Below are 24995 nucleotides of genomic sequence, written 5' to 3'. Positions count from 1 at the left end.
AACGAAGTTTATTCACGCAAAAAAAAGATGCAGTGCCACGATGGACCATTTCAGCTAAAGAAATGCTAACGCAGGCTGACAAAGACTTTTGCCTTGAACTATAACTACAGTATCTATATCATTAAAAACTATTTTAATGAGTTGAATGTAAGCCCTAAAAATATGTATATTTAAATCATGTTTCAAATATTTTTTAAATATATTTTATTGATTATGCCATTACAGTTGTCCCATTTCCCCCTTCATTCCCCTCCACCCTGCACACCCCTCCCCCACCATTCCCCCTCTTTAGTTTATGTCCATGTGTCGTAAGTTCTTTAGATTCTGTATTTCCCCTACTATTCTTGCCCTCCCCCCTGTCTATTTTCTACCTACCATCTATCCTACTTATTCTCTGTACCTTCTCCCCCCTTCTCTTTCTCCCACTCCCCTGTTGCTAACCCTCCATGTGATCTCCATTTCTATGGTTCTGCTCCTGATCTAGCTGTCCTCTTAGTCTGCTTTTGTTTTAGGTGCGGTTGTTAATAACTGTGAGTTTGCTGTCCTTTCGCTGCTCATATTTTTATCATCTTTTTCTTAGATAAGTCCCTTTAACATTTCATATAACAAAGGCTTGGTGATGATGAACTCCTTGAATTTGATCTTATCTGAGAAGCACTTTATCTGTCCTTCCATTCTAAATGAAAGCTTTGCTGGATAGAGCAATCTTGGATGTAGGTCTTTGGATTTCGTGACTTGGAATACCTCTTTCCAGCCCCTTCTTGCCTGTAAGGTCTCTTTTGAGAAATCAGCTGACAGTCTGATGGGAACTCCTTTGTAGGTGACTGTCCCCTTATCTCTTGCTGCTTCTAGGATTCTCTCCTTCATTTGAATCTTGGCTAATGTAATTATGATGTGCCTTGGTATGTTCCTTCTTGGGTCCAAATTCTTTGGGACTCTCTGAGCTTCCTGGACTTCCTGGAAGTCTATTTCCTTTGCCAGATTGGGGAAGTTCTCCTTTATTATTTTTCAAATAAATTTTCCACTCATGGCTGTTCCTCTTCCCCTTATGATACCCCTATAATTCGGATGTTGGAATGTTTAAAGATGTCCTGGAGGTTCCTAAGCCTCTCCTCATTTTTGAGAATTCTTGTTTCTTCATTCTTTTCTGTTTGGTAATTTTTTTCTTCTTTCTGGTCCACTCCCTTGATTTGAGTCCCAGTTTCCTTTCCATCACTATTGGTTTCCTGTGCATTTCCCTTCATTTCAATTAGTTTAGACTTCATTTGTTCCTCTAATTTGTGACTAAAATCAACCGGTTCTGTGAGCATCCTGATCACCAGTGTTTTGAACTGTGCATCTGCAAGTCTGGCTATTTCTTCATCACTTAGATTTATTAGCTCTGGGGCTTTGAGCTGTTCTTGAGCCATAATGTTTTGGTCTGTTCATGCCTGTTACATATGAGGGGCTGAGCCTTGGGTGTTCACCAGAGTTGGGCAACTCAAGTAGCTGGGTTATTACGCTGTATGTGGGGATGGGGTCAGAGAGGGGCAATGGCGTTTGTTCTGCTTTCTCTCAGATCTCGGTCCCCTCTGCTGCTTCCCACAAGCAAACTAGCACCCCACCCCCCCGTGGCTCCTGGGTGTGTGGGCCTGTGCACCCTCCAGGACCCTGTGGGTCTCTCCAGCGAACTCTCTGTGCGCTTCTCCCGGCACCTTGACCCTGAAAGTCTTTCCAGTTGGTGCTTTCTGGCTCTAATTCCCGTCGCTGGGGCCCTGGCCTGAGTGGTCTGTCTCAGTGCTCGTTCCTTCACTTGGTTTATCTGTGCGCGAATGTGTGACCATGGTCAGCCAGCTGCCCTGCACTCTCACTGGGTCCACCTGTTTCCACCCCACGCCTGGGATCTGCCAACTGCGCCCACACTCTTGGGTCAGTCTGGCCATCTCTCCTGCCCAACCCGCTCCACCACTGACTCCACCCCTCTTACCAGTTGGGCTGAAGGGTTCGTTGTCGTCGGACTTCCATACAGTTCAATTTTCTGTGTTTTGGCTGCGTTTTTGTTACTAAAACTTTGTTGTCTTTAAACTTGGTTGTGCGAGGAGGCACAGTGTTTCCACCTACACCTCCATCTTGGCCAGAAGTCATGTTTCAAATATTTTAAATTAGAACTTTGCCACCCTTCCAGGAATAGAAAATTTTAGCACTGAAACTACAAATAAATAATTACCCTTGTGTAGAATTTTAGCATCCCTCCCCTCCAAGTTTATTTTCTGTCACAGAAAGTAAGATAATTACGCAATAAAATTCTCATGATGGTATGCATTGTGGTTTGTATCTGACACAGCAGATAAAGGAGACATTTTATGACAACGGACTCTCTCTAGCCCACTGAAAGGCAAATCTTAATAGCCTCCATCAACTATCCTTTGATGCCATGTTGAACTTGGGAGGAAGGAAAAGCCCTGAACAAGGTCATAAAGTGAAAGAAATAAAATGGTGTGCAAAATATTCTTTCTACTTTGTCCTACAGTGGTTTTCTTTATTAATGTTAGGTGATTAAATCATGTTTTAAAGAGAACTTGGGTATTCCACATATACTTCAAACTATGTATCATATCCAACCTGTTTGCTTCTTTCTTCACCAATTTCTTATTCGTTCTTTATTCCTGGCGCTGTTAAAAAGTACTCCCATCCACTCAACCACTAAACCTCAAACCTGGGAGATCCCTTTAATCATTTTCTATTTTAATCATTCACAGCCAGTCAACACTAAGTGCCGTCCATTTCATTTCCAAGATACTGCTCAAACACATCCTTTTCATCATCGCTCATCTAGAATGTAGCAATGGCCTCTCATCTTCCTGCTTCTAACCTGACCTCCCCCCACACCCACCCTTCACACTGCAGCTGTAACCCTGCTTCACCGCCTTCCACAGCACACTAGCAACCACAAGGGAAATTCAGCCAATCTATGCTGGCGTCAAGACCGATCAGGTTTGCTTCTTTTCCTACTTGTATAACATCAGTCCCCAACGCTCCCTGGTACATTATTTGCTTCATGAACTCTCTTGTTCTTTCCTTTATCTCTAGTACCTCGCACAGGGCCTAACCCTTAGTAAGCACTCAATAAGCACTTGTTGAGTAAGTAAGTAAATATTCTGTTCTGATAGTAGCCAATTATTTACCATTTTCCACACACCTTCTTCTACCCTCACCATAACACCCATATACTCTGTATAATATAACCTCTTCATTCTTAACCTTCAAGACCTAATTTAAATATCATCTCCTGTGGGAAACTTCTCTTCACAGCTAGTCCCCTCTCACTTCACCCCGTACCTTCCATTAGAAATGAGTCAGTTCTTCCTCTGTACTACTTCCTACTTCAGCACCTCTATTATTATATCTACTACTGTATGTTAGAATTTTAGGTTTATATGTTCCTCTTTTATAAACTCCTTGAGAGCAGTCAGTGACATTCACCTGCATAATAAAGGATCAACGCGTTTCCATAGAACTGAACTTGAACGTCACCCCCTGTTCCCCCGCCCTGTGCGTAACGTCCACTCCCACAGGACCAGAGTCCTGTAGTGTAGCTAGGCATGCGATACACAGGAAAGAGTCAGAACTGGGTTCAAATTCTAATTCCACTGCTTAACCAGCTGATAAATCTTAAGCTAACTAGCTACTTTCTCTGATCAACATAGTTTCCTTGCCTGCATAATACAGATCCTAACACTTCATTAACTTTTGGAAGGATTAAATGGGATAATGGTTTTGAAAGCAACCAGCAGACTGTACAGCAAATTTACTTCTCTTACTGAGCAGAAAAAGCAGGAGGAGCTCTGAGATGGCCTGTAGAGACAGAGAATGGAGAGGGAGTTGTGTGTGCGCATGTGTGTGTGGTGGAGGGTTCAGTTCAGTTTAGATTTGAACCGGGTAAGAACGAGGTGACTGTCTCACACAGCAATCCTCAAGTGGTGTTCCACAGCACACTGGCACGCCGCAGGAAGTGTTAAAACCTCTAAGACCTGACTATTTGGTCAGGGGCACTGGCCTCTTTTCCCTTAGGTTGTCAAATTAAAAAGTGACAACAGCCAACACAACAATAGCCATCTGGTGTGAATGAATCAAAATGATATTTATTTATTGATGGATTGGTAAAAAATATATCTTTTGGTGCACCACAGAATTTTTGTAATTAGTTTATGTGTGCCATGACATGAAAAAGGTTGAAATTCACTGGTCCCACAATAACTAAGATTAATTTAATATTAATTTTTCTATTTCAGTAATTAGGTTTTAGTGACTGTCAATAAAATCATTATGTCTGACCAAAAAACGGAACATTTCAAGTTCTGCAATGAACTGTTTCAATCACAGAGTGTGATCTGACCTCAGTGTGCATGAGGCAAATGTACTTAAAAAACCAGAAATTTGACAAAGTAAACTTTTGGTAAACTCTAATTTGAAAATCTCAAACGAAGTTATAAAATATTGTTGCAATTGACAAAAACCGCCTATATCACTCACTCATTCAAAGATAAAACTGGTCTAGAACTTGTAACTAACTTTGTAGCATGACCTTTAGAAGTATCTCCACTAGAGGTACTGAATTCCCAGTAGAACCCTTCTGACTGACACTAATTTTTCATCTGAAAGTCAGTAAACTTCCCTGTTCCTTGGTTCTTCTTCTATGTATTATGCTAGCAACTTTTTATATTCCACAATCAACTAGTGTTTACAATCAGGTTATTCTAAAGCCATTTCCTAGACTCCTGATTATGCTTTCTTGGACTCCTCTTATCATTTAAATGCTGTTTTGCAAGGGAGGGTCAATGTTTATATAAGTCTGTGACGTCCTCCAGTAACCTCAGGAAATGTGCGGCCACAGACCGTCCCCCTGCACACACTCACCCGGAGCCAGCACCCAAGGACAGGCTCCCCCAAAGGGCATTTCATCAACATGCCCCTAAGGATGGTGAGGTGAAGGTTTGAAGTTATGGTGGTAATCACAGAATGCAGGTGTTATTATACAATTATATGGAAAAGATTTTAAAGTCCTTAAAAAAGAATATATCATATAAAAATAACAATTAGCAGACACTGAAATAGAGAAAAGAGGACAGTGACCAGAGGGGAGAGGGAAGGGAATTTAAGGGGAAAAAGGGGGAGGGATTTGGAGGAACAAATAGGAAGGACACAGGGACGAGAACTAAGGGGGGTGGAAATGGGAGGGAGGTGGGGAGCACGGGGCGGGGGGGGGGCTGGGATGGGAGAAATAGACAAATAACTGTACTTGAAAAATAACTAAATAAAACAAAATAAATAAATAAATAACAATTCGCCCTGGCTGGTGTAGCTCAGTGGGTTGAGTGCAGGCCTGCGAACCAAAAGATTGTAGTTTGATTCCCAGTCAGGGCACATGCCTGGGTTGCAGGCCAGTTCCCAGCAGGGGATGCACAGAGGCAATCATATATTAATATCTCTCTCCCTCTCTCCTTCCCTTCCCCTCTAAAGATAAGTAAATAAAATTAAATTTAAGAAAATAACAATTCAATGATAATCATATGGATGGACAGGCCCCCTTTAGTTAACGAAGGCAGGGGGAAAATTAAAGAATCCAAAGTCCCCTCCTGCAAAGAAGAGTCTAGTGTTATTGCATTTTGTTTTTTATTTATTTTGTTTTACTTTATTTTTTAAGTTTAATAACTAGAAAAATTCAGGATCAATGATAATTTTAAACACTTTTTCCAGATCACAGGCCTAAAACATAACATCAACCTTTCAAATCCCTGTAAAAGAAAAAAGCTGGTAAAACAGAGACCATATGGCCAAAGGTTGAAAACCAAGTAAAGATCATAAAAAGAGGATAAAACAAACAACAGGATGAAAAATATCATCCAATTTATCCATGATAACATAAAATACGATTTAAATGCACCTACTAAAAACCACTCTCATGCAGAGTTACACGACAAAGAAATAATGCAGAGGGATCGAAAACCAGAAGCAGAGAGGAACAGAGACTGCACACTCGCACACACACAAAGTTGGCAACACAACCGCCTAACCAGCTGTGTGTTTTTCTTTCTTTTAGAAGAAGACCCAATGAGAGTCCCTCAATGAGAGTCCTAGCAGTTCCTATTGAAATAGTGAGGAGAATGTAAAAATACAGAAAAATCCACATCAGCACAAGAAAAATAGAAGAGAGGATGTATTGAAAAAAGGCCAACTCCCATGTGCAAACACTGTTCCTGCAAGTCAGTGAGAGAGATCCAGCCAATTCCCACTAGGACTCTAATTAGAAGAAAGAAAGGCCAGACAAAAAGCGTGTAAGTCACAAGTATGGGGAGCTTAGCAACTGGGACTGGGTATAATGGGACCCAACAGGTCACTCTGAAAGTCACCCTCCAGGAGTTGCAAGGCACTGTTCATACCTAGAGTACCAAAGATCTGGGAAACACTGCCATGCACGACTTTTCAAAAAAACAGGCAAATCTGGAAAATACTAGGGACACTCCCCTACAAATTCTACATGTCACTTGGATCAGAGAGAAACAACCCATAGGTAACACCTGGTGATACAGCTAGGACCTCCGGCTCCGATGCTGCCCCTCCTCTCCAGCCTGAGGCCACTGGATACTGAAAGTGAAAGACAGTACACCCAAACTCCTCTCTTCTCCCCTTTATCATCCTGCAAGGTTATAAAACACACACTGCATACGCCTCCCAAACCTGGCAGATCCATGCTGCACTCATCTCTTACTTGATTCAACAAAGACACGGTGGGCGTGATTCAACAAAGAGTGCGAAACAAGATGCCATGGTCCCTGCCTCCACGTAGCTTACAGGTTAGTGAGAAAGATATTAGCAAGTGCAGTAAAGATCACAGAGAGACAAAGAAGGAGTAAAGATCTTACACAGCAGAGGAGTAGTCTAGTTTGGAAAGCATAAGAACGTGCGCCTGGAGGTAGTATTTAACACTCACACTAAGGATGAACTAATAATCTGTGCTGCCCAGATTAAGAATCAGGAAAAAAGTGCTCCAGACAAAGAATAACATGAGCAGTGGCCCTGAAATTAGAGTGAGTACAACCCCCTGAAGGTTACGAAAGAGGAGCAGTGCGGCTGGAGGCGTGAGGAGGAGAGCGGGGAGCTGGCGAGGTAGGCAGCAGCAAATCTTGGAAGCATATACACAGTGGGGCAAAAGCAGGTTTACAGTTGTTCACATGGGAAATAATACATTAATGAATGAATAATAACACAGGAATACATTGTTTTGCACACACACAACTGTAAACCTACTTTTGCCCCACCCTGCATATGAATGCCGAACTTCATCTTAAAAAAGAAAGGGAACTAACCTAAGCAGAATAACGTGATCAGGCATGCAAATTTAAGAGATCTCCATGACTGAAAGGTGGGAAATGGATGGGGTGCGTGGGGTAGCTTAACCAGAGACAGGGAGACTAATTAGGAAGCTACTGCAGAAATCTAAGCAGAAGATTGACAGAGGGCACGAGGCAGGAAACGAATTTAGGAGGACTCCAGTTGCGGCTCAAGTAACTGTGCTAATGGTAATATTACTTACCAATCTAGGGAACAAGGGAGGCTTAAGCTTGAGCCCAAAAAAAAAGTTCATTTTTTGACACATTGACAGCACCGAAGATAGAGACCCAAATGGGAGTGATACAGGAGCAAGTGCATACATAGGGCTGTGCCCTAAGAAACAAAACTGGGTTTATTGGTAGATTTAGGGGCAGTTAATTTAAACATAACTGAAGCCACAGAGTAAATAAGACTGCCTAATAAACTGTGTAAAATGAGAATAAAATATCAGAGCCCTGAGGAACTTCAACATTCAAGAGTAACCTGGAGAAGAAAGAACTCGCAAATAAGGACTAGCAAGAAGGGGCAGTGGGCCAGAGAAAGAGTGGTCCTGGGAAGTCTTGTCCGAGAATGGCAATGACGATGATGATGACCAGAATGATGATGATGTTGCTAGCTAACCTTTACCAAGAGTAAACTCCATGGAAAACACTATGCTAAGTAGTACACATATATTACCTCATTTAATGATTCCAACAACCTATGTGGGTAGGAACAATACTATCTACGAGTGAAGAAACTGGGGCACTGATAATTTAATTCATTTTTCTAAAATCACAAATCTAACCAAACAGTGTCAGAAACCAAGAGAAAAGATTATTTCTAGGAGTGAGTGGTCAATATATCAAATTCCCTGAAGTCAGAAAGGTAGGAGCCAATTTGAGTCCTGTAGGTTTAATGTTACAGACACCACTAGTGGCTCTAATCAGAGCGGTTTCAGTGGAGTAGTGTGGATGGTTCCTCTTGCCTTTAGACCCTGTGCCCAATTCATCAGCCACCTGTCAGTTTTGCCACCAGCACCTTGATCCAAACTATTGTCAACTCTTACTGGAATCACTGAACTAGCCTGAAATGGTTTACCTGCTTCGATATTTGACCCCCTGCAATCCATTCTCTCCACACAGTAGCTACTGTGCTTATTTTTAAATGCAAATTAAATCTTGACACTGCCTGCCAAAATCCCCTAATAGCTTCCATCACTCAGAATAATATCTACACTCCTAACGCTGGTCTAAGAGCCCTGTATGGTCTGGACCTTCTCTTTGCCCTCAAGACAAACCATTTCCCTCTTGCTGCTGCTATAAAAAGGTTTTCTCACTCTCTACAGCAGGCTAGCCGGGTTCCAAACTGAAAATGAAAGCCCCTAGTCTCTCAGGTTCATACTGTACGCCCAGGGCTAGATAAGTGAGTGCATGACATGTACCACAAGCACAATATGTATTTTTGGATGGATGAAAAACAGAGACAGCAAGGATATTTAAAAACAAATTGTAAAATAACTTGGTCACAGAGGACAGCAAGTCCCATAGGCTTGTTTGTTTGTTTTCTAAGATAAGAGAAATTTGAGTATGTTTCAATAAGGGATATTAGGAGATTTTCCAAGACCTTGAGAAAACTTGAAGACATCATAAAATCACAGAATGTAAGAAGAAACAAATTAATCAATTTAGGAAAAAAATTAAAGCTAATTAATTACATACAAGGAATTTATGGTACGAAGGGGTTTTATCCCTCTATATCAAAGATTCTTGCTCTATAATCTGAGGGGTTGGGGAAAAATCAGTAGTTTCTAACCACTATCAAAAACTTCTCTTTACTTTTTTCCCTCATGGTCCCCTTTGGTTATTTCAGACTGAAAGGGAGTTCTGATTAATAGTTACATATGTTTGCTTAATAAAATAATTGTACTAAACAAATGCATATTAGTTGGGAAATCCAAGGCTCAAAAAGATTAAGTTTTCCAAAAATAGGTGTTATTTTCTTAACAGGAAGAAACTGGTCCAAATTAACACAGGAAATTAATGGAGGCAATTCCAAACCATGGATCAAGAGTAAAAAACTGAGAGGTTTTTGGAAGATAATGAAGGAAGCATAGTTTTCTCTTCCAACTAGAAATAAAAAGCAACAGCAAATCCCAGAGAACTGGGTGGGGGGCTGCATAAGGAGGCCCTGGTCCACCCGTGAAGCAAAGCAGGCTGTGGCGTGGCATTAGCTGCTGACGCACAGGAGAACCAACCTGACCTTCACACCAGGGGCATTCTTTTTTCAATGTGACAGAAACATTTAATATCTTCAAGAGTTAAATGGGAAAAGTATAATTAGAAGAAAAGACTGCACAGCAGTTAGAAGAGTATAATGATTAAGAGCATAGGGTCAGGAGCCAGACCTCCTAGATTCAAGTGATAGTCACACAAATTACTGAATGACTCTGTACCTCTCGTCTAAACCTAGTATAGGAGTCATCGTGATACTATTGTACCTTCTTGATAAAGTTGCCATGAGCATTAAATAATAAGTACTGAGACTGGTTCCTGGCTCATAGTAAGATCTGGATGTGAGTATTTGCTATTGTTATTACCACTACCGTTGTTGTTATTATTATTATTTGATATATAAACAGTGGAGAAAACACAAAGGTATGACTCTGTAGGAAAATACAAGAACCCTAGTGGATCAGTGTGCCAGGAAGAGAAATAAATTAAAAGTAGAAAAGCACACAGACAATTTTAAATGCTAATCTTTTAAAAATGAGTTACGTACATCAGTACGGACAACATGAACACAACGCCAAGGGGGTCAAAGCCATGGAAACTACACAGCAGATGACACCATTTACACAGAGTTCCAAAACATGCAAAACTAAACATAAAACAGGTAGGGATATATCAAGGAGAAAGCTCTAAGGAAAACAAGAGTTTATCAGAGTTTCTCATTTGAGTGAAGTGATAATCACAAAACACATGACTAGGCTTCTTGCTGGCGAAGGTCACCCAGGCAGCTTCGGTATTCCACTTCTGCTGGGCAGGCGTGCCCAGATTTTTTAAATTTATTATTTATGCTGCATGTAGATAGTCTCTTTGTCTGTGTAAAATATGTTCTAATAAAGGGGCAAAAACTTTCTAATACATTTTAAAGGCAAAAGAAGATACTTTAAAAAGAGAGAAAATCCTCTTCTTTACTGTCAAATTAGTAAAAGTTTTTTCCCTTAAAACTCAATGGAGAAAATCTTCTTTAATGACAAAACCAAATTAACTAATTTTAAAAGTTAAATATATTTCTAGGTTGGTCAAAGGCAAATTCTACTGGGAGTGTACGTATCCTGATAAAAGAGGACTTCCCCCATCTGAAATATATCATCCGATCCTAAATAAATGATTCTTAGCTGTACAGTTAAAACAACTGATAATATGTAGTGCTTAGAGTCATTCATTCAGATGAGATATTTAATATGATGCTTCTAATAGCACTGTAATCTATCCTTTAAAAAATACTAAATCTTTAAACAGGTTATGTAACTTTGCCTATGGATCAAATTTCTGGGCACACTGGCCTACAAAGTTCAAACATAAGATCTTCGTCACAAGTAATATGATCTTGTATATTAATAATGAGAAGACACAATCTCGTATAATTTATTAATGATGTAGCCATTAGAAATTATGAAAGCTACCTGAAGACTTTTGGATGATCTGTAGATTACAGAATCTTAAAATAAAAGCAGTATCAGGTATTACCCAGTCCAATTCCTTCATGTTGCAGATATGAAAACAGAGGTAAAAGGAGCTGAAATGCCTTAGGCACGACCAAAACTAGGAAAACCCAGTCTTTCAACAATGTTCTTTTCATCACGCTAAACTGACAACCTTGCAACATGAACATATATGCAAGAATGCCAACATTCTCACAAATATGCCAATTTTCAAATAGCTCTGCACAGAAGTAAACACCTTATGCTTTCAACCTATCCTCTCCCCAGCCCCCTACATGGTCTGTCTAGAAGGCATATTCACACACCAAGAAAGCAGGGACAAAAACTATACAGTGCCTGTACTTTTTCTTTTTTGTTCTCAGTTGTTATGAGAACAGAACTCCAAGATCAGCGGTGTACCCCCCAGACCACTGTCCTGTCTACCTAATCTCTTAGACAGCATATAGAAATACACGGTCAACCCTTCCTTCATTACACACCACTAATCTATAATAAGATAAGTATCCATCTGTAGTAGTCACTATAGATCTCTCCAAACCCCAACCATGCCCAGACTGACAACCAAACATGATATAGAAACAAGAGAAATGAAAAAAAAAACCACTATAAAATTCAGGGCTCTCTGGTTTTTATAAGGTCTTCCCTGATATTTTTTAAATACTCTAACATGTAGCACAGGCTTATTTTCAAGTTTGCACTAAGTTTAACATATTTCCTAAAGGATTGGTTGGGGGTTTTTGTTTGTTTTGACTTTTTCTGTTTGTTTGTGGGGGATTTTTGCCTTTAAATAAAATATGGTATCTCGAGTGGACTCAAGAATCCATAAAGATTCATTGTATAGTTTACAGTAACAAAAGGCAGTTTTGCCAGGGCCCAATTGAGGATTCAGTAGATATGTGCTGATATGCAAATTGTCTACTACATTTCATCTTAAAAGCAGCATGATAGCCCTAAGAGTGATGCTCATATACCTGAAAACATAATTTTGTAAAGTATTCATATACTAATCTCTGACACAGTTTGATAGCCCAGTCTTAGCATAAAGTGCACTGCCTGGCATAAAACAAGCAATTTTGTTAAGAGGATGTTGAGACAGAGCTTTCCTGTCCCTCTAAAACTTCAGTTATGGCTCAAATTTTTGAACAGAAGTAAGACCACAATAAGCATCTGGAAATTAGGAGCAGAACCGAGTACTGTTTGTAAACTCTGTAAGTCACAATTTTCACAAATACATACTTTTCAAACATGTGAAAATACTTTTTATATTTTAAAAAACACATTTCAAATGTGATAGTGCCTTTTTGCTATTATGTATTTTCTCTGTTCACAGCTAACAAAGCACAAGTAGTGTATGGGGAATCACTCTTATTAACTTGAGTAAGAAATTACTCTTAATCCTGTATATTAAATATAAATTATGCCACTTGGGACAAATTTATCAACAATGTATTGTTTTTAGAAACAGAGAATTGGGATTTATCAGCTGGTCAGGAAGCCAGGCCCTGAGGACACACTTCCTATACCAGCATCCTTTCTCTATTTCAGCTCCATGTTTCAAAAACCTCCACAGTCTGTGGACATGAAGCCCTCTCAATGACTTAAACCCACTCCATTCTCCTTCAGAAAGTCAGGTATCAAGAAACCGTCCCACTGTTTTCAAATCAGCACACAGCTGGATAACCCAATTACAAAAATGCCAGGTAACAGTGCTATTCCAGGCTATCCACTGCCAAGTGTCAGGGGGCTGGATACAGGTGACCAGGGTGGTCAACTCAAGTGGAAGACTGCAGGTAATACTTGAAGAGATAAGAGGAAAAGGACCTGACCATGGCAATGAAAACGCCCATACAGAGCACCCTTCCTGCTCCCCCACCCCTGGCCCCGGACAGAAAAACAAAACGTTAAGGAGTAGGCCACCTGTTGGGAATAACATCCACTTCACATTCTTGGGGAAACTGAAGGGAGGAATGGGGAGGACACTGAGCAGAAGGTGTATGTTCAAGGCCAACTGAACACCTACTAGGAATCCTAGAGCACTGAGGGTGAGAGGCTTGACGATGATGAAAACACTTAAGAAGTTAATCCTTTATCTTAGGAAAGATAAGAAGCCTTGAAGGAGGTTTAGCACAGAAGTAGCAGCAACAATTTTGCACTTTACAAAGGCCATTTTGGCTAGAGTATTCTTTGTTCAATGTTCCACATGTACTGAAATGAGTAAATATTATGTCCCCTCAACAAGAAAAGGTCACAGACAGAATGCTATACACTGATGGGCATTTTTGAAAGCCAGATCAAACTGTTTCTTCTTTCTGATGCACTTTCTAGGCCCTTCCTCTTACTCCAATCAACAAATGTTTTCTTCTTCCCTTTATTTTTAACCTTCCCTACACATGTTTATCTCCAGCCCTGATCTTCCAAGTTAATCTCACATTTCTGATTTTACTATATATCTGCATACAAACACTCTACCAGCAACGCAAATGCAATAGATCTAAACACTTATTTCTTAACCCCTACCAACAACCCTGCATTCTCTCAATAGCATCAACATCATCTTCTATTAATCTCTCTCTTTCTCCATATCCAATTAACTGTTTATTTCTGTCCAACCAACCTTAGCAACATTTCTCCAATCCTGTGTCCACTAATCTAGTTCAGGTTTTCATTCTCTGAAAAACTCTTAGAGCCCTTCTTAGTAGGGCTTAGTGGTTCTCTTAGTAGTCCAGTGGTTCTCTCCCAATTCAATCCATCCTCTGAATTATTAGATAATGTATGCTGTAATTCAATTCTGATAATGACATTGCAAGGACCCCAAAATTTAATCTCATAGTGCACTAACCCAGTCCAAATTTCCTAGGCAAGCATTAGAAGTTTTGTATGGTCTAGGCCAAACCTAATTTTCCATCTTTAAACTTCATCTTCTCACTATTCCCCTTTATATATGCTCCAATTTTTCTTTTTTACCTACCCTTCTATATGGTCCTCGTAAACACTGGATGCTCAACAAAAGTTGATTTCTCCCACATGAGTTTGCTATACTCCTCTTCCCCATATCATCCCAATTTACAGAAAAAAATATGCTATCATTTTATGCTGTCCTCACACAGGAAATTGGAATATGCACAGAAAAGCCTGTAAAATCTAGGAAACAGACAAGCACTGAGAAGGAAGAGTAGTGCAACTAAGCTCCAATGTCAAAGCAAGAAGGTGGCGACCAAGTAGGATGTCATAGAAACTTCAGAACACTTGAAAAGCTGAAGTCGTTCTACCGGGCACAATGGGTCCTAACAGCCTGCTAGAATTCTAGATGATTCATTGTTCTAATAGGACTTACAGTCTAGTGAAGAAGATGAACATGCATGGGCCGCACGATGCAAGACAGTAAAACAGTGCTCCAGCCGAGGCACAAAATGTCTCAGAAGCACAAGGAAACGAAGAGATAAAGAAAGCTTCACAAAATGCCATATGATGGAGGCCTTAAGGACTTCAATAGGTTATGAGAGAAAATTATTCCAACCACCAGAAATAGGGTGAAGGAAAGATACAGGCAGAAAATGCTGGACGTGTGAAACAGGAAAATAAATAATGTCATCTTGGTCCCTAAACTACTACTATTTTGAATGTCTCTAATTATCACATATACTTTTAATGAATTTACATTTTTAAAAGCCATTTTTTCTTTTTTTAATTGAATTTATTGGGGTGACATCAGTTAATAAAATTATATAGATTTCAGGTGTACACTTCTATATTACTTCATCTGAATATTCTATTGTGTTCACCAACCCATCAAGACTCTTTCCATCACATTTATCCCCCATACCCTCTTCTATCTCCCCCCAGCCCTCTTTAACTGTTCAATTACAGTTGGCAAACAACATTATATTAATTTCAGGTGTACACTGCAGTGATTAGGCATTATGAACTTACTAAGTGATCATCCTGATGTAGCTCATGCCCATCTGACACCACAGTTATTGGAATGATATTGACTATATTCCCAATGCTGTAATTACCATTCCTATTACTATTCTGTAACTATCCATTTTAATCTCTCAACCTTTTCCACCCATCCTCTCCAAACTCCTCCCATCTGGCAACCATCCAAATGTTCTCTGAAAAAAAATTCTATGTATCTATGAGAATCTGTTCTGCTTTTTCATTTATTTTGTTCTTTAGATTCAATTGCTGGTATATATGTATTTCTTGCCATTTTATTCTATTTTTAATTTTTCTTTCTTCTTCTTAAAGATAATCTTTTTTAACATTTCATGTAACACTGGTTTGGTAGTGATGAGCTCCTTTAGCTTTTTCTTTTTTAATTTTTTAAATGTTTATTGATGTTGGGGGGGGAGAAACATCTAAGTAAGAGAGAAATATTGATTGTTTACCTCCTATACACACCCTGACCAGGGATCAAACTAGCAACCTAGGTAAGTGCCTGACTGGGAATCAAACCCCTAACCTTGTAGTGTACAGGATGACACATCAACAACTGAGGTGCACAGGCCAGGGCTCCTTTAACTTTTTCTTGTCTGGGAAGGTCTTTATATGTCCTTTGATTCTAAATGATAACTTTGTTGGGCAGAGTAACCTTGGTTGTGGGTCCTTGTTTTTCATCACTTTGAATATTTCTTGCCAATCCCTTCTGGTCTGAAAAGTTTCTGTTGATAAATCAGCTGACAGTGTTATGGTAGCTTTCTTGTAGATAACTGATTGTTCCCTTGCTGCTTTTAAGATTCTCTCTTTGCCTTTAACATTTTAATTATAAAGTGTCTTGGTGTGGGCCTCTTTGGGTTCATCTTGTTTGGGACCCTCTGTGCTTCATGGACTTGTATGTCTATTTCCTTCACCAGGTTAGGGAAGTTTTCTGTCATTATTTTTCAAACAGGTTTTCAATGTCTTGCTCTCTCTCTTCTTCTGGCACTGCCATGGTGCGAATGTTGGTACACCTGAGGTTGTCCCAGAGGCTCCTTGCACTATCTTCTTTTTTTCGTTTTGCTGTTTGATTGGGTGTTTTTTGCTTCCTTATATTCCCAATTGCTGATCTGATTCTCAGCTTCATCTATTCTACTGTTGATTCCCTGTAAATTAGTCTTCACTTCAGTTAGTGTGTCCTCCATTTCTGACTGGTTCTTTTTTATGGTTGCCACATCCTTTTTTATGTTATTAAAGTTATCACTGAGGTCGTTGAGCATCCTTATAAGTAGTGTTTTGAACTCAATCTAACAGAATGCTTGTCTACATTTTGTTCAGTTCTTTTTCTGGAGTTTTTGTTTTGTTCTTCCATTTAGGAAATGTTCTTTGTATCCTCATTCTGGCAGCCTCCCTGTGTTTGTCTCTATGTATTAGATAGAGCTCTTACATCTCCCAGGCTTGATAGAATGGCCTAATTCTATCAAGGTATGCCAGGTATTCTGGCAGGTCCAGGGTGCATACTCCATGTTCACCCAAGCTGGTGCTCCAGGTGTGCCTCCCTCTCTTCCATGTGGAATGTGTACACCCTCCTGTTGTAGCTGAGCCTTGACTGCTGTTGGCACATCAATGGGAAAAATTTCCCCCAGGCTAATCGACTATAAGGACTGGCTTCAACCACCACAGAGGATCAGCTGTGCAGAGGCACATTCTACAGAACAAGACTTACTTTGGCAGGGCTCTGGTGCCTGCTGAGTCAGCCTGTTGAGTGTGAAGGTGACTGGGTGGTGCTTCAATGTAGTCTTAGCTGTCCACCAGGTGCAATGGCTCTGAGGCCTCCCAGGAGGTGCAGGCCAAGGTCAGCCACCAACTGCGTTGTGCCCAAGGCCACCTGGCATGAGCTACAAAGTGATCTGTGGATACCTACTACTGGTGCCAGGCTTGAAGGTGCCCAGGAGAGGCCAAGCTGTGAAACTAAGCCAGCTGCGCAAGTGCCGAGACTAGGGCCACTTAGTAAGAGATATGGGGCAGACAGAGGCTAGATGCTTCTTGTTTGAGAGAGTTTTAGGACAGTCTGAAGCATGAGCCTAGACAAGCCATTCATTTGGTAAAGCCATTGGAAACAGTTTGGGTGGACCTTCAAGGTGGGTGGGGTGGGGTCTGAGGAAATCACTACGGCAGGGCAAACAGTGACAGCCGGGTTGATGGAGACGCAGTACGGTGCCCATGGCTCTGTGGGGGGAGGGTTCAGCAAAGGAACAATGGCCTCTGTCAGCTGTCTGGAAGAAAGCTGTACCCCCCAACCCTCACCCTGATGCCAGACACTTCAGTTCCTCCCTACATGCCCCTGGTGCCTTTCAAGCTGCTGTCCCAGTGCTGGAGCTCAAAGGAAGTGAGTTCAAATACGTGCATGGGTCCTTTAAGAGTCCCTTCCTGGGACTCCGGAAGCCCCCTGTCTCTCTCAGGAACAATCCCCACTGGTTTTTACAGCCAGAGGTTATGTGGACTTCTCCTTCTGGCACTGGAATCCTGGGCTGTGGGACCTGGTGTGGGATCAGTACCCCTGGCTCCTCAGCGGGGAACCCTCACAGCCAAGATATCCCTTCAATCTTTATCCACCACGCTTGGATCCAGGACAGCCTATTCCCATCTCCGCCCCTCCTACCAGTCTCAATGTGGCTTCTTTTTTAAGTCCCTAGTTTTAGGACTTCCATTCTCTCAGATTTCAGGTGATTTTGAATGATGCCTATTCTGTAGTTTAGTGGCAATTTTGATGTGGTTGTGGGAGAAGGTGAGTACCATGTTTACCTATGCCACCATCTTGACCAGATCTAATGAACTTTACTTGTAAGAGCTGTTTGAGCTTAACACTTAAAATCAGCAAATTTCTGAAAATATGCAGATGATTATCTGCGGGACAAATTAGCTGTTATTAAACAGGATTTTCAAAACTCGCTTGGACCTCGAGCTTAATTCCCCACAGGCTCTCTCTTCTGCACTGGTGTAGCAGTATGAAGTGATCTAACGTCCCAGGACCCCACTGAAGATGCCACACTCTTCTACACTCATAATGCGATCAAGAGAAAAAACGTATTTTAAGAACTAATAACTCCATAGTAAAAGAGGCAATAATGTAAAATCAAACTATGTAAATGGCTGCACTACATTCTATAAAGAACACTAGAATTAGAAGAGACTTTAGGAAAAATCTGGATCAGCCATTTGATCCAAACCGTGTCTATCAGATTCCTTCTCTCAGTTTAGGATCGAGGCTTAAATGATTAAGCTTCTCTGTAAATATTCAGGAGCCCCTGAGAAGCCACATTCAGCCATGAATAAAAGCAACAGAAATAAAACGGCCAGCAAATAGAGAACAATGAAGCAAAGAAAGGCCAAGACTAGACACTGGGGAAGCTGCAGGTTTTCCAGTCCCTGGTTCCTAATAAGGTCTGTCGGCATTTGGCTTCCATCAAATTCCTTTCTTTTTCCTAAAACTAATTCAAGTTCATTTCTGTTACTTGCAGTAGAAGCTTAAATGAGGGGATAGCCAAAATCTTCTACAAAATCAACTGGTCAATTCATTAGTGGTCTACCTCTCCTATACAGGCAAACCTCAGTATTCATCAGCTTCAGAACTCATCAAACCCTATACTCCTCGCATTTCAGTGGGAAAAAACATGTTTCAGCACTTGGTGCTTGGTCGGGACTCGCCACACCTGCTAGAACTTGTATGAGTCATAATGCTGTTCCACAAGAGAAAACGTTTCATCATTTGATATCCATTGGTTTTGTTACTCAGTACGAGTTCTGGAACGAATTAACGAGTACCGAGGTACCAGTGTTCTTTCCTTTTTCTTTATTTGCGTATCTTTAAAAGCCAAAAATACAACTTGGTATGCTGTAGAGTCAAATATGTGAACAGAGATCCAAGATTTTGCTAAGCATTTTAAAAGGAAAACCTATCATGACTAGGAAGGAGAAAACAAAGGAATATTCAAGGAAAAACCTTGAGCTAGCTGGTTAGTAATCAGAGATGCTGACTAACAACTGGCCAATCAAATAAACAGTTATTCGATGACCCTCCCAATGAAAGCAAATCTAATTCTGGATAAACCAGATGGGTAGCTCCAATTCAGTGAAAACCCACACAGGGCATTTTGTCTGGAATGCCCACAAATGAGTAGCCACAGTCCTCCCAACCACAAAAAGGTTTGGATTCTCTTCAGTGGCATCCCTAAACCAGACCAAAATTCCAAAACTGAATACCAAGCCATTTTGGGGCCTGGACTTAACTGTCCCTAGAGAGCAGTTAGGCATTTACCCTATGACCTAACCAGCACTTTCTGGTATCAGGGAAGGAGAAGAAATTTACAGAAGCCTGATATTATGGAACTGTGTCCAGGTGAGTACATGTGCCAGGCATCAAGACATTCCTGAGGCAGATTCAGGCTGCCTAATGTTGGATCCACACCCGTCAGATCTGACTATAGGTAGACGAGTTTAACATGTATAACAAGTCAAAGTTGACAATCAGAAGTTTGAATCAATGTGGTGGGTGGCTCTGCAGGACTGTATATAAACAAAAACAGTACTGTAGGATCCTGGAGTTAGAAGGGACTTGGGGACTATGTCCAACTTCGTCATTTTACAGAAAAGAAAGTTAAACATCAGAACCAAATGTATCGACCAAATCCCTAACTATAATGAGTAACACAGGTGAGATAAAACCAAAAGGACTGTGATCAAATTATGATAGAAACAAAAAGTATCTGGTTCTTTATTTCAATTTTATTTCCTAAAGCTGCTCTTTAATGACTGAAACTTTATTTTTAATTCAAAAAAGGATAAATGTATTAGGAAAAATCTGTAAAAACTACTGTTGGGATTTTTTTGATATTGTGTTACTTGACTTTAACAAAACAGTAAAGATTTCTAAACTAATAGGTTAACATTTTAGTTAAGATATTAGAACAAGCACTTTTAAAAACCAAAAAAAAAAAAAAAAGGCACTTGCCTGATGGTTCAGTTAGCTGGAGCTTCATCCCATACAACAAAAGGTTGGGGGTTCGATTCCCAGTCAGGGTACATACCTACATTGAGGTTTCTGTCCCCAATTCTGGCATGTGTGGGAGGCAACTGATCGATGTTTCTCTCTCTCGTCAATGTTTCTCTCTCTCCCTCCACCCCTTCCTCTTTCTCTCTTAACTCAATAAACATATCCTCAGGTGAGGATTTAAAAAAAATTAATCCAAAAAAATGGGTGTTGATTCAAAACATAAATGATGTTAGGTTTAGGATGATGTATACTTGTAATCCATGGACAGGCAGTTTAGACACTGTGACAAAATTCTGAATGGCCAAGATACATTCATTTTGCTATAAAAAAAAATCCAGACTATCACATAAGGCCCTAATAAAAGTCATCAGAAATTAGACTTCTATGTCAGCTGGGACTAAAATTAAAAGAATAAATGTTTAAATGATCTAAATATAAACTTGGTGTTCAAAATTGCCGACAAGGGGCCACAGTATCCTGGGTTTTGGTCTTTAAGGGCTGCTTTGCTATAGCATTTGGTAAGTCAGCCCATCGCTAAGGGGAAAAAAAGACATAAATCTATTCCCTGTACAATCCACTGTTTATGCGCAGCACTGTATTTCTTAGAAGACCATTGATAAAGTTAGAACTTGTTGTGTTTCCCAAGAGGTTTTCCCAAGAGGTGCTATTAAAGTTACTCTTAAAGTAAGAATTCATAAAAAGTAGATCTTTTGGGAAAACAATATTAGCCAGAAACAAATATGAAATTAATAGCATCACTTGAATTAATGTTTATAAACTACACATTTAATAAAAATTAAATATTTTTAAACCTATTAATCTGAATTGACAATGTTAGGTTACCTAAATCCTGGAGACTTTCTATAGAAAAGACTAACTTTTAAAATCTATTTTGCCAACAATGCTGCAAATGGAAATATTATGAAGAGATAGCCAGAGAGCACTGAATATAATCTAAGCTTAAGAGACTTAACTTTCAACTAATTTATGAGTTCTATTTGTTAGCCATACCTTATTTTCAACAATTTAATGTATTGCTAACAAAAACAAAAGCAAGATTTCCGAAGAAATCTCAATTCTAAGGAATTATCATTTCTGTAACTACAATTAAGAACTGAGAAGATTTAATGACTACTTAGATACTAATCACAAATATAAAAGTTCATGCAATTTTATATTTACCTCCAATTCTAAATATTTGTACTTTCAAATAATAAATTTTTATAATAGTCATATACTTAAAAATTCCTCACTGATACTTTTCACATGATTTAAAGAAAACTATCCTTAAAAACCAATCCAAGAATTCGAAGTTGTCCTACTCGATAGCCTATAGTCGTAAAGCAAATAATGTAATGCCACCTTTCGTTCATACAGTTTGCGTTGAAATAGTGCAGTGTGAAACTTAAAAACAGATTTGGATGCTTTTTCTCGGCTTAAAAGCAAATCAAAACTAGTACCTGGCAAACTCCGGGTTTTGTTCGGTCCTGGCCTATTAAATACCAGCCGGCCCTGAGCCGGCGGCGCGGCAGCGGCGGCGCGCAGGCGGTGGGTGCGCCGTTGGGTGCGCCCCTCCTCGGCTCCGCTCTCGGGTCCCGGGCCCCCGGCGCCGCGGGCGCCCCTCCGCCCTCCGGGACGCGCGGCGGGAGGGGCGGGCCTGGCTGGCACGTTCCCACGCGGCCGGGCCCGTTATCTGAGTGGCCACCTCGGCGGAGCAGACCCGCACGGAGCGCGGAGCGGGAGGCTCCAGGGGCCCCGCCCGGAGCCCCGGAGCCCTCCCGAGCCGCAGGGGGCGTCCCCTCCCCTGCCTCCCGCGGGGTGCCCCACCCGGCCCCTCTCTCGGGGCCCCGCGCCGGGTGAGAGCCTCTGCGGGCTCAGGTTCGCTCCGGAGACGGGATAAGGTGTCAGCCAGGCGGCCAGGCGCCTCCCGTCGGCGGGGGCGAAGCCAGCCCTGACCTCGTTCCAGCCGCCCCTCGCCGCCCGCGCGGGGCGCTCCCTTTCCTCGCCCCTCCTCGTCTCGGGATGGGGGTGTCCCCACAGGGGGCGGAGGGGGCGCCGCCGGCGCTCGCCCGGGAGCCGGGGCGCGGTCCCACTTCAACTTGGCAGGGTCGGGTGGGAGGGGTGAGGGGCGGCAGACTGGGAGCCCGAACTTACCCGACTGCGCGGCTCCTCGCGCGGCGGCCGCGGCCAGGCAGACGCAGAGGCAGAGCGAGAGGGGGCGCGGGAGGGTCCGCCGCCGGCTCATGGAAGGACCAGGGAGCCGCCGCCGCCTCTGTCCGAACCTCCCTTCCTCCCGCCCCGGCTCTGGGCGACGGACGGGGCGGCGGGAGGCATGACGGGAAATTCCTGGGCACGGGCAGCCGAGTCCAAATATGAGCATAGGAGAGGAGCGAGGGAGGACGGCGGAGCGCGCCCGGCGCGACGGGGCCCGCTGCCCGGCCTCGGCGGCCGCCAGCTCCCTCCTCCTCCTCTGTAGCCGCCCCAAGGCCGCCGGCCGCCCTGTGCCAGGGGCCTGCCTCTCCAACCTTGGGGCCCAAGAGCAGAGCCGAGCATCCCACCCACGGGTCCCACCTGAGACCCCTGAAGGGTTAGGAAAGAGAGAAGCCACCATCAGGAGGGCGGACGGCGAGCCAGGGACCCGTGGGAAGACGTTTAAGGGGTTTGAGGAGACTCTCGCGCTGCCCCTAATCAGTTGCGAGGTTTGATAGTGAGGGGATAAAAAGATCAAATACTTCCAAGTGCGGACGGGTGAGACTGGAGCCCCACTTCCAGTTATGCACACACTCAGGCGAGCCATCCTGTACTCAACAAGCAGACCTTACAATACATAAAACCACGCCTCTGCATTCCAGGCGAAGGGACCCTCTACACCAGGCGTGAGCGGTGTGTGTTTGTGTGTTCTTAGCCAATATACAAAGGGGCTCTTCCCAGACATATTTGAACACCACATATGGAGTCAAAGGTGGGCTGGGTGACAATAGTTTTTCACACTACCTAAATGCCGCCGTTTAGACCTGTCATTCCTTCTGCCTCCAACCTCTTTTCATGCTCCTTACACTAGTTCTGTATTTATTGTAGCTTGTCTTAAGGGCGATGTTGAAATCTATTCAAAAGGCACTACCACTGATGATCAAAATGTCAGTCCCAGATGTGTGATTACAGGCCTAAGTCAGTAGTTCCCCAGCTCGCCTTTGACACTCACCGGTAACTCCTCCAGGATTCAAATCCAAATGACCCTTAGCAAGGCAACGTAATTATGTCTTCGTTATTTTATTTATTTTTACTCACACTAATGGGACAGGCCTTGGGGATATAGGATGTTATGTAATTACTTGTAAACACTTTAAGATGCTTACAGGAATGATTTATTGATGCAAAATACTTAAAGGGGTAAATGTCAAACATATTTAGAGTGTGGATTATTCGAACATGAACTGAAGTATGGTAATTTGTATATCACACTGTTTGAAAATGCCATTTGTATTTGAAAATCAGAAACTTTATTTCAAAACACTTTCAGTTTTGGCAAAATATTAAGGCCCATATGCCAAAAACCAGTCCATGTGCAAGTGGCTCCCTGTAAATCATCTGATACTGAGAAATGCCACATCCCTGGCAAAGGAACAGAGTTCACACTTAATGTACTAACAGTAATGGGGGGACTAAGGAGAGATGACCCAAGTAAACTAACAGTAAATAAACTGACAGGGTAAATAAGAGATTTAAAAGACATACAGCACTATTATTCAATTTAGGTACCTAGAAGCTGGGTAGTGGAAAGGAATACTTAGGAAACTCTTGACAATGACCTCCTTTTCTTCTTTTTTGTGCATTTAAACATTAATTATATAAGCACCTGTTTTTTTTTCTTTCCTCACAACACCTGGCATAGTTCTTTGGCCATAGTCTAAACATTTATTTTAAATGTTTTGTTTTGTTTAAAAACAAAAGTAAAATGAGCAAAGTCATTTGTAGATTGGCATACAGGAACTCCCTAAGTGTAGAGAAAAGCTTATTTCAAAGGACCATAACAATTATGACTATATTTAAAATACTTCAGTTGACTTTAGGTACACAAGTGTGAAATTATAAAGAACGCAATATCATCATCGCCTAACTCATGTTAATACAATTGGAGTGTTCATTTATTGGATCGATTCTGCAAACGTGACAGCAATAACAGCAGCTGTTCTAAAGGCTTAAATAAGTGTGTTAAAGAGAGGAGAAAAATAAACTCATGTTACTGGGTGCATAATAAGTGCCAGGTTCTGTGCTAGGTGTTGAACACGTGACATCTTATTTAATCTTTACAGCTATCTGTGAGCTCGTTTTTTTTATCCCTAATTTACTGGTAAGGAGACCAAGGAGATAAGTACATTAGACTATCAGGAAGGGGTGAGGTAGCGTTGAAATTCAACCTTATCCCAAAACCCATACTAAGTTTTTTTGGTAATGTTTTTTTAAAGAGATATTTATTCATTTTTAGAGAAGGAGAGAAATATCGATGTATGGTTGCCTCTCACGTGCCCCATACTGGGGACCTGGCCTGCAACCCAGGAATGTGCCCTGACTGGGAATCAAACTGGTGACCCTTTGGTTCGCAGCCTGCACTCAATCCACTGAGCTACACCAGCTAGGGCCCATATTTTTATTCTTTTACCATACTAATCTGCCCCATTTTCTCTACAATTAAAGCAAAAGTGGCATTCGAAAGCTGTGTTCACTGGGCTCTTGTGGTTTTAAGTAACCGGTGTGCACTCAGGTTACCTCAAGCAATAGGGGTAAAGAATACATGTGGAAATAAGAGCAGAGACCTAACCGGCTTGTCAAGTCATCTTCTGTGGGCTGGGCGGTTGGGGCCTGTGCCTTTGATAGGTACCAGGAACAGGAAAAGTTCTACCTACCCTCTGACGACATTCCCGCGAGTTTTTTTTTTTTAATTTA

The 24995-nt window shown here is 41.6% G+C and overlaps 1 protein-coding gene across 3 annotated transcripts in view; it reads right to left on the bottom strand.

Annotated features, from left to right (window-relative positions):
- Positions 1 to 22431, bottom strand: part of MSRB3 (methionine sulfoxide reductase B3) — a 167351-nt gene extending 144920 nt beyond the window's left edge. The window contains exon 1 of one of the 3 annotated variants that reach the window (XM_053662048.1): positions 22206 to 22431. In XM_053662048.1, the coding sequence (XP_053518023.1) occupies positions 22206 to 22431 (226 nt within the window). The remainder of the gene's footprint in view (positions 1 to 22205) is intronic. The other 2 variants (XM_053662049.1, XM_037136028.2) reach the window with 2 other exon arrangements.
- Between the last annotated feature and the right edge of the window lie 2564 nt (positions 22432 to 24995).

The sequence above is a fragment of the Artibeus jamaicensis genome, unplaced genomic scaffold (assembly GCF_021234435.1).
Source record: "Artibeus jamaicensis isolate MK-2021 breed Jamaican fruit bat unplaced genomic scaffold, CSHL_Jam_final contig_233, whole genome shotgun sequence".
Classification (NCBI taxonomy): domain Eukaryota; kingdom Metazoa; phylum Chordata; class Mammalia; order Chiroptera; family Phyllostomidae; genus Artibeus; species Artibeus jamaicensis.
Note: the sequence above shows the minus strand (reverse complement) of the source record. Positions and strands in the feature narration are given on the sequence as shown.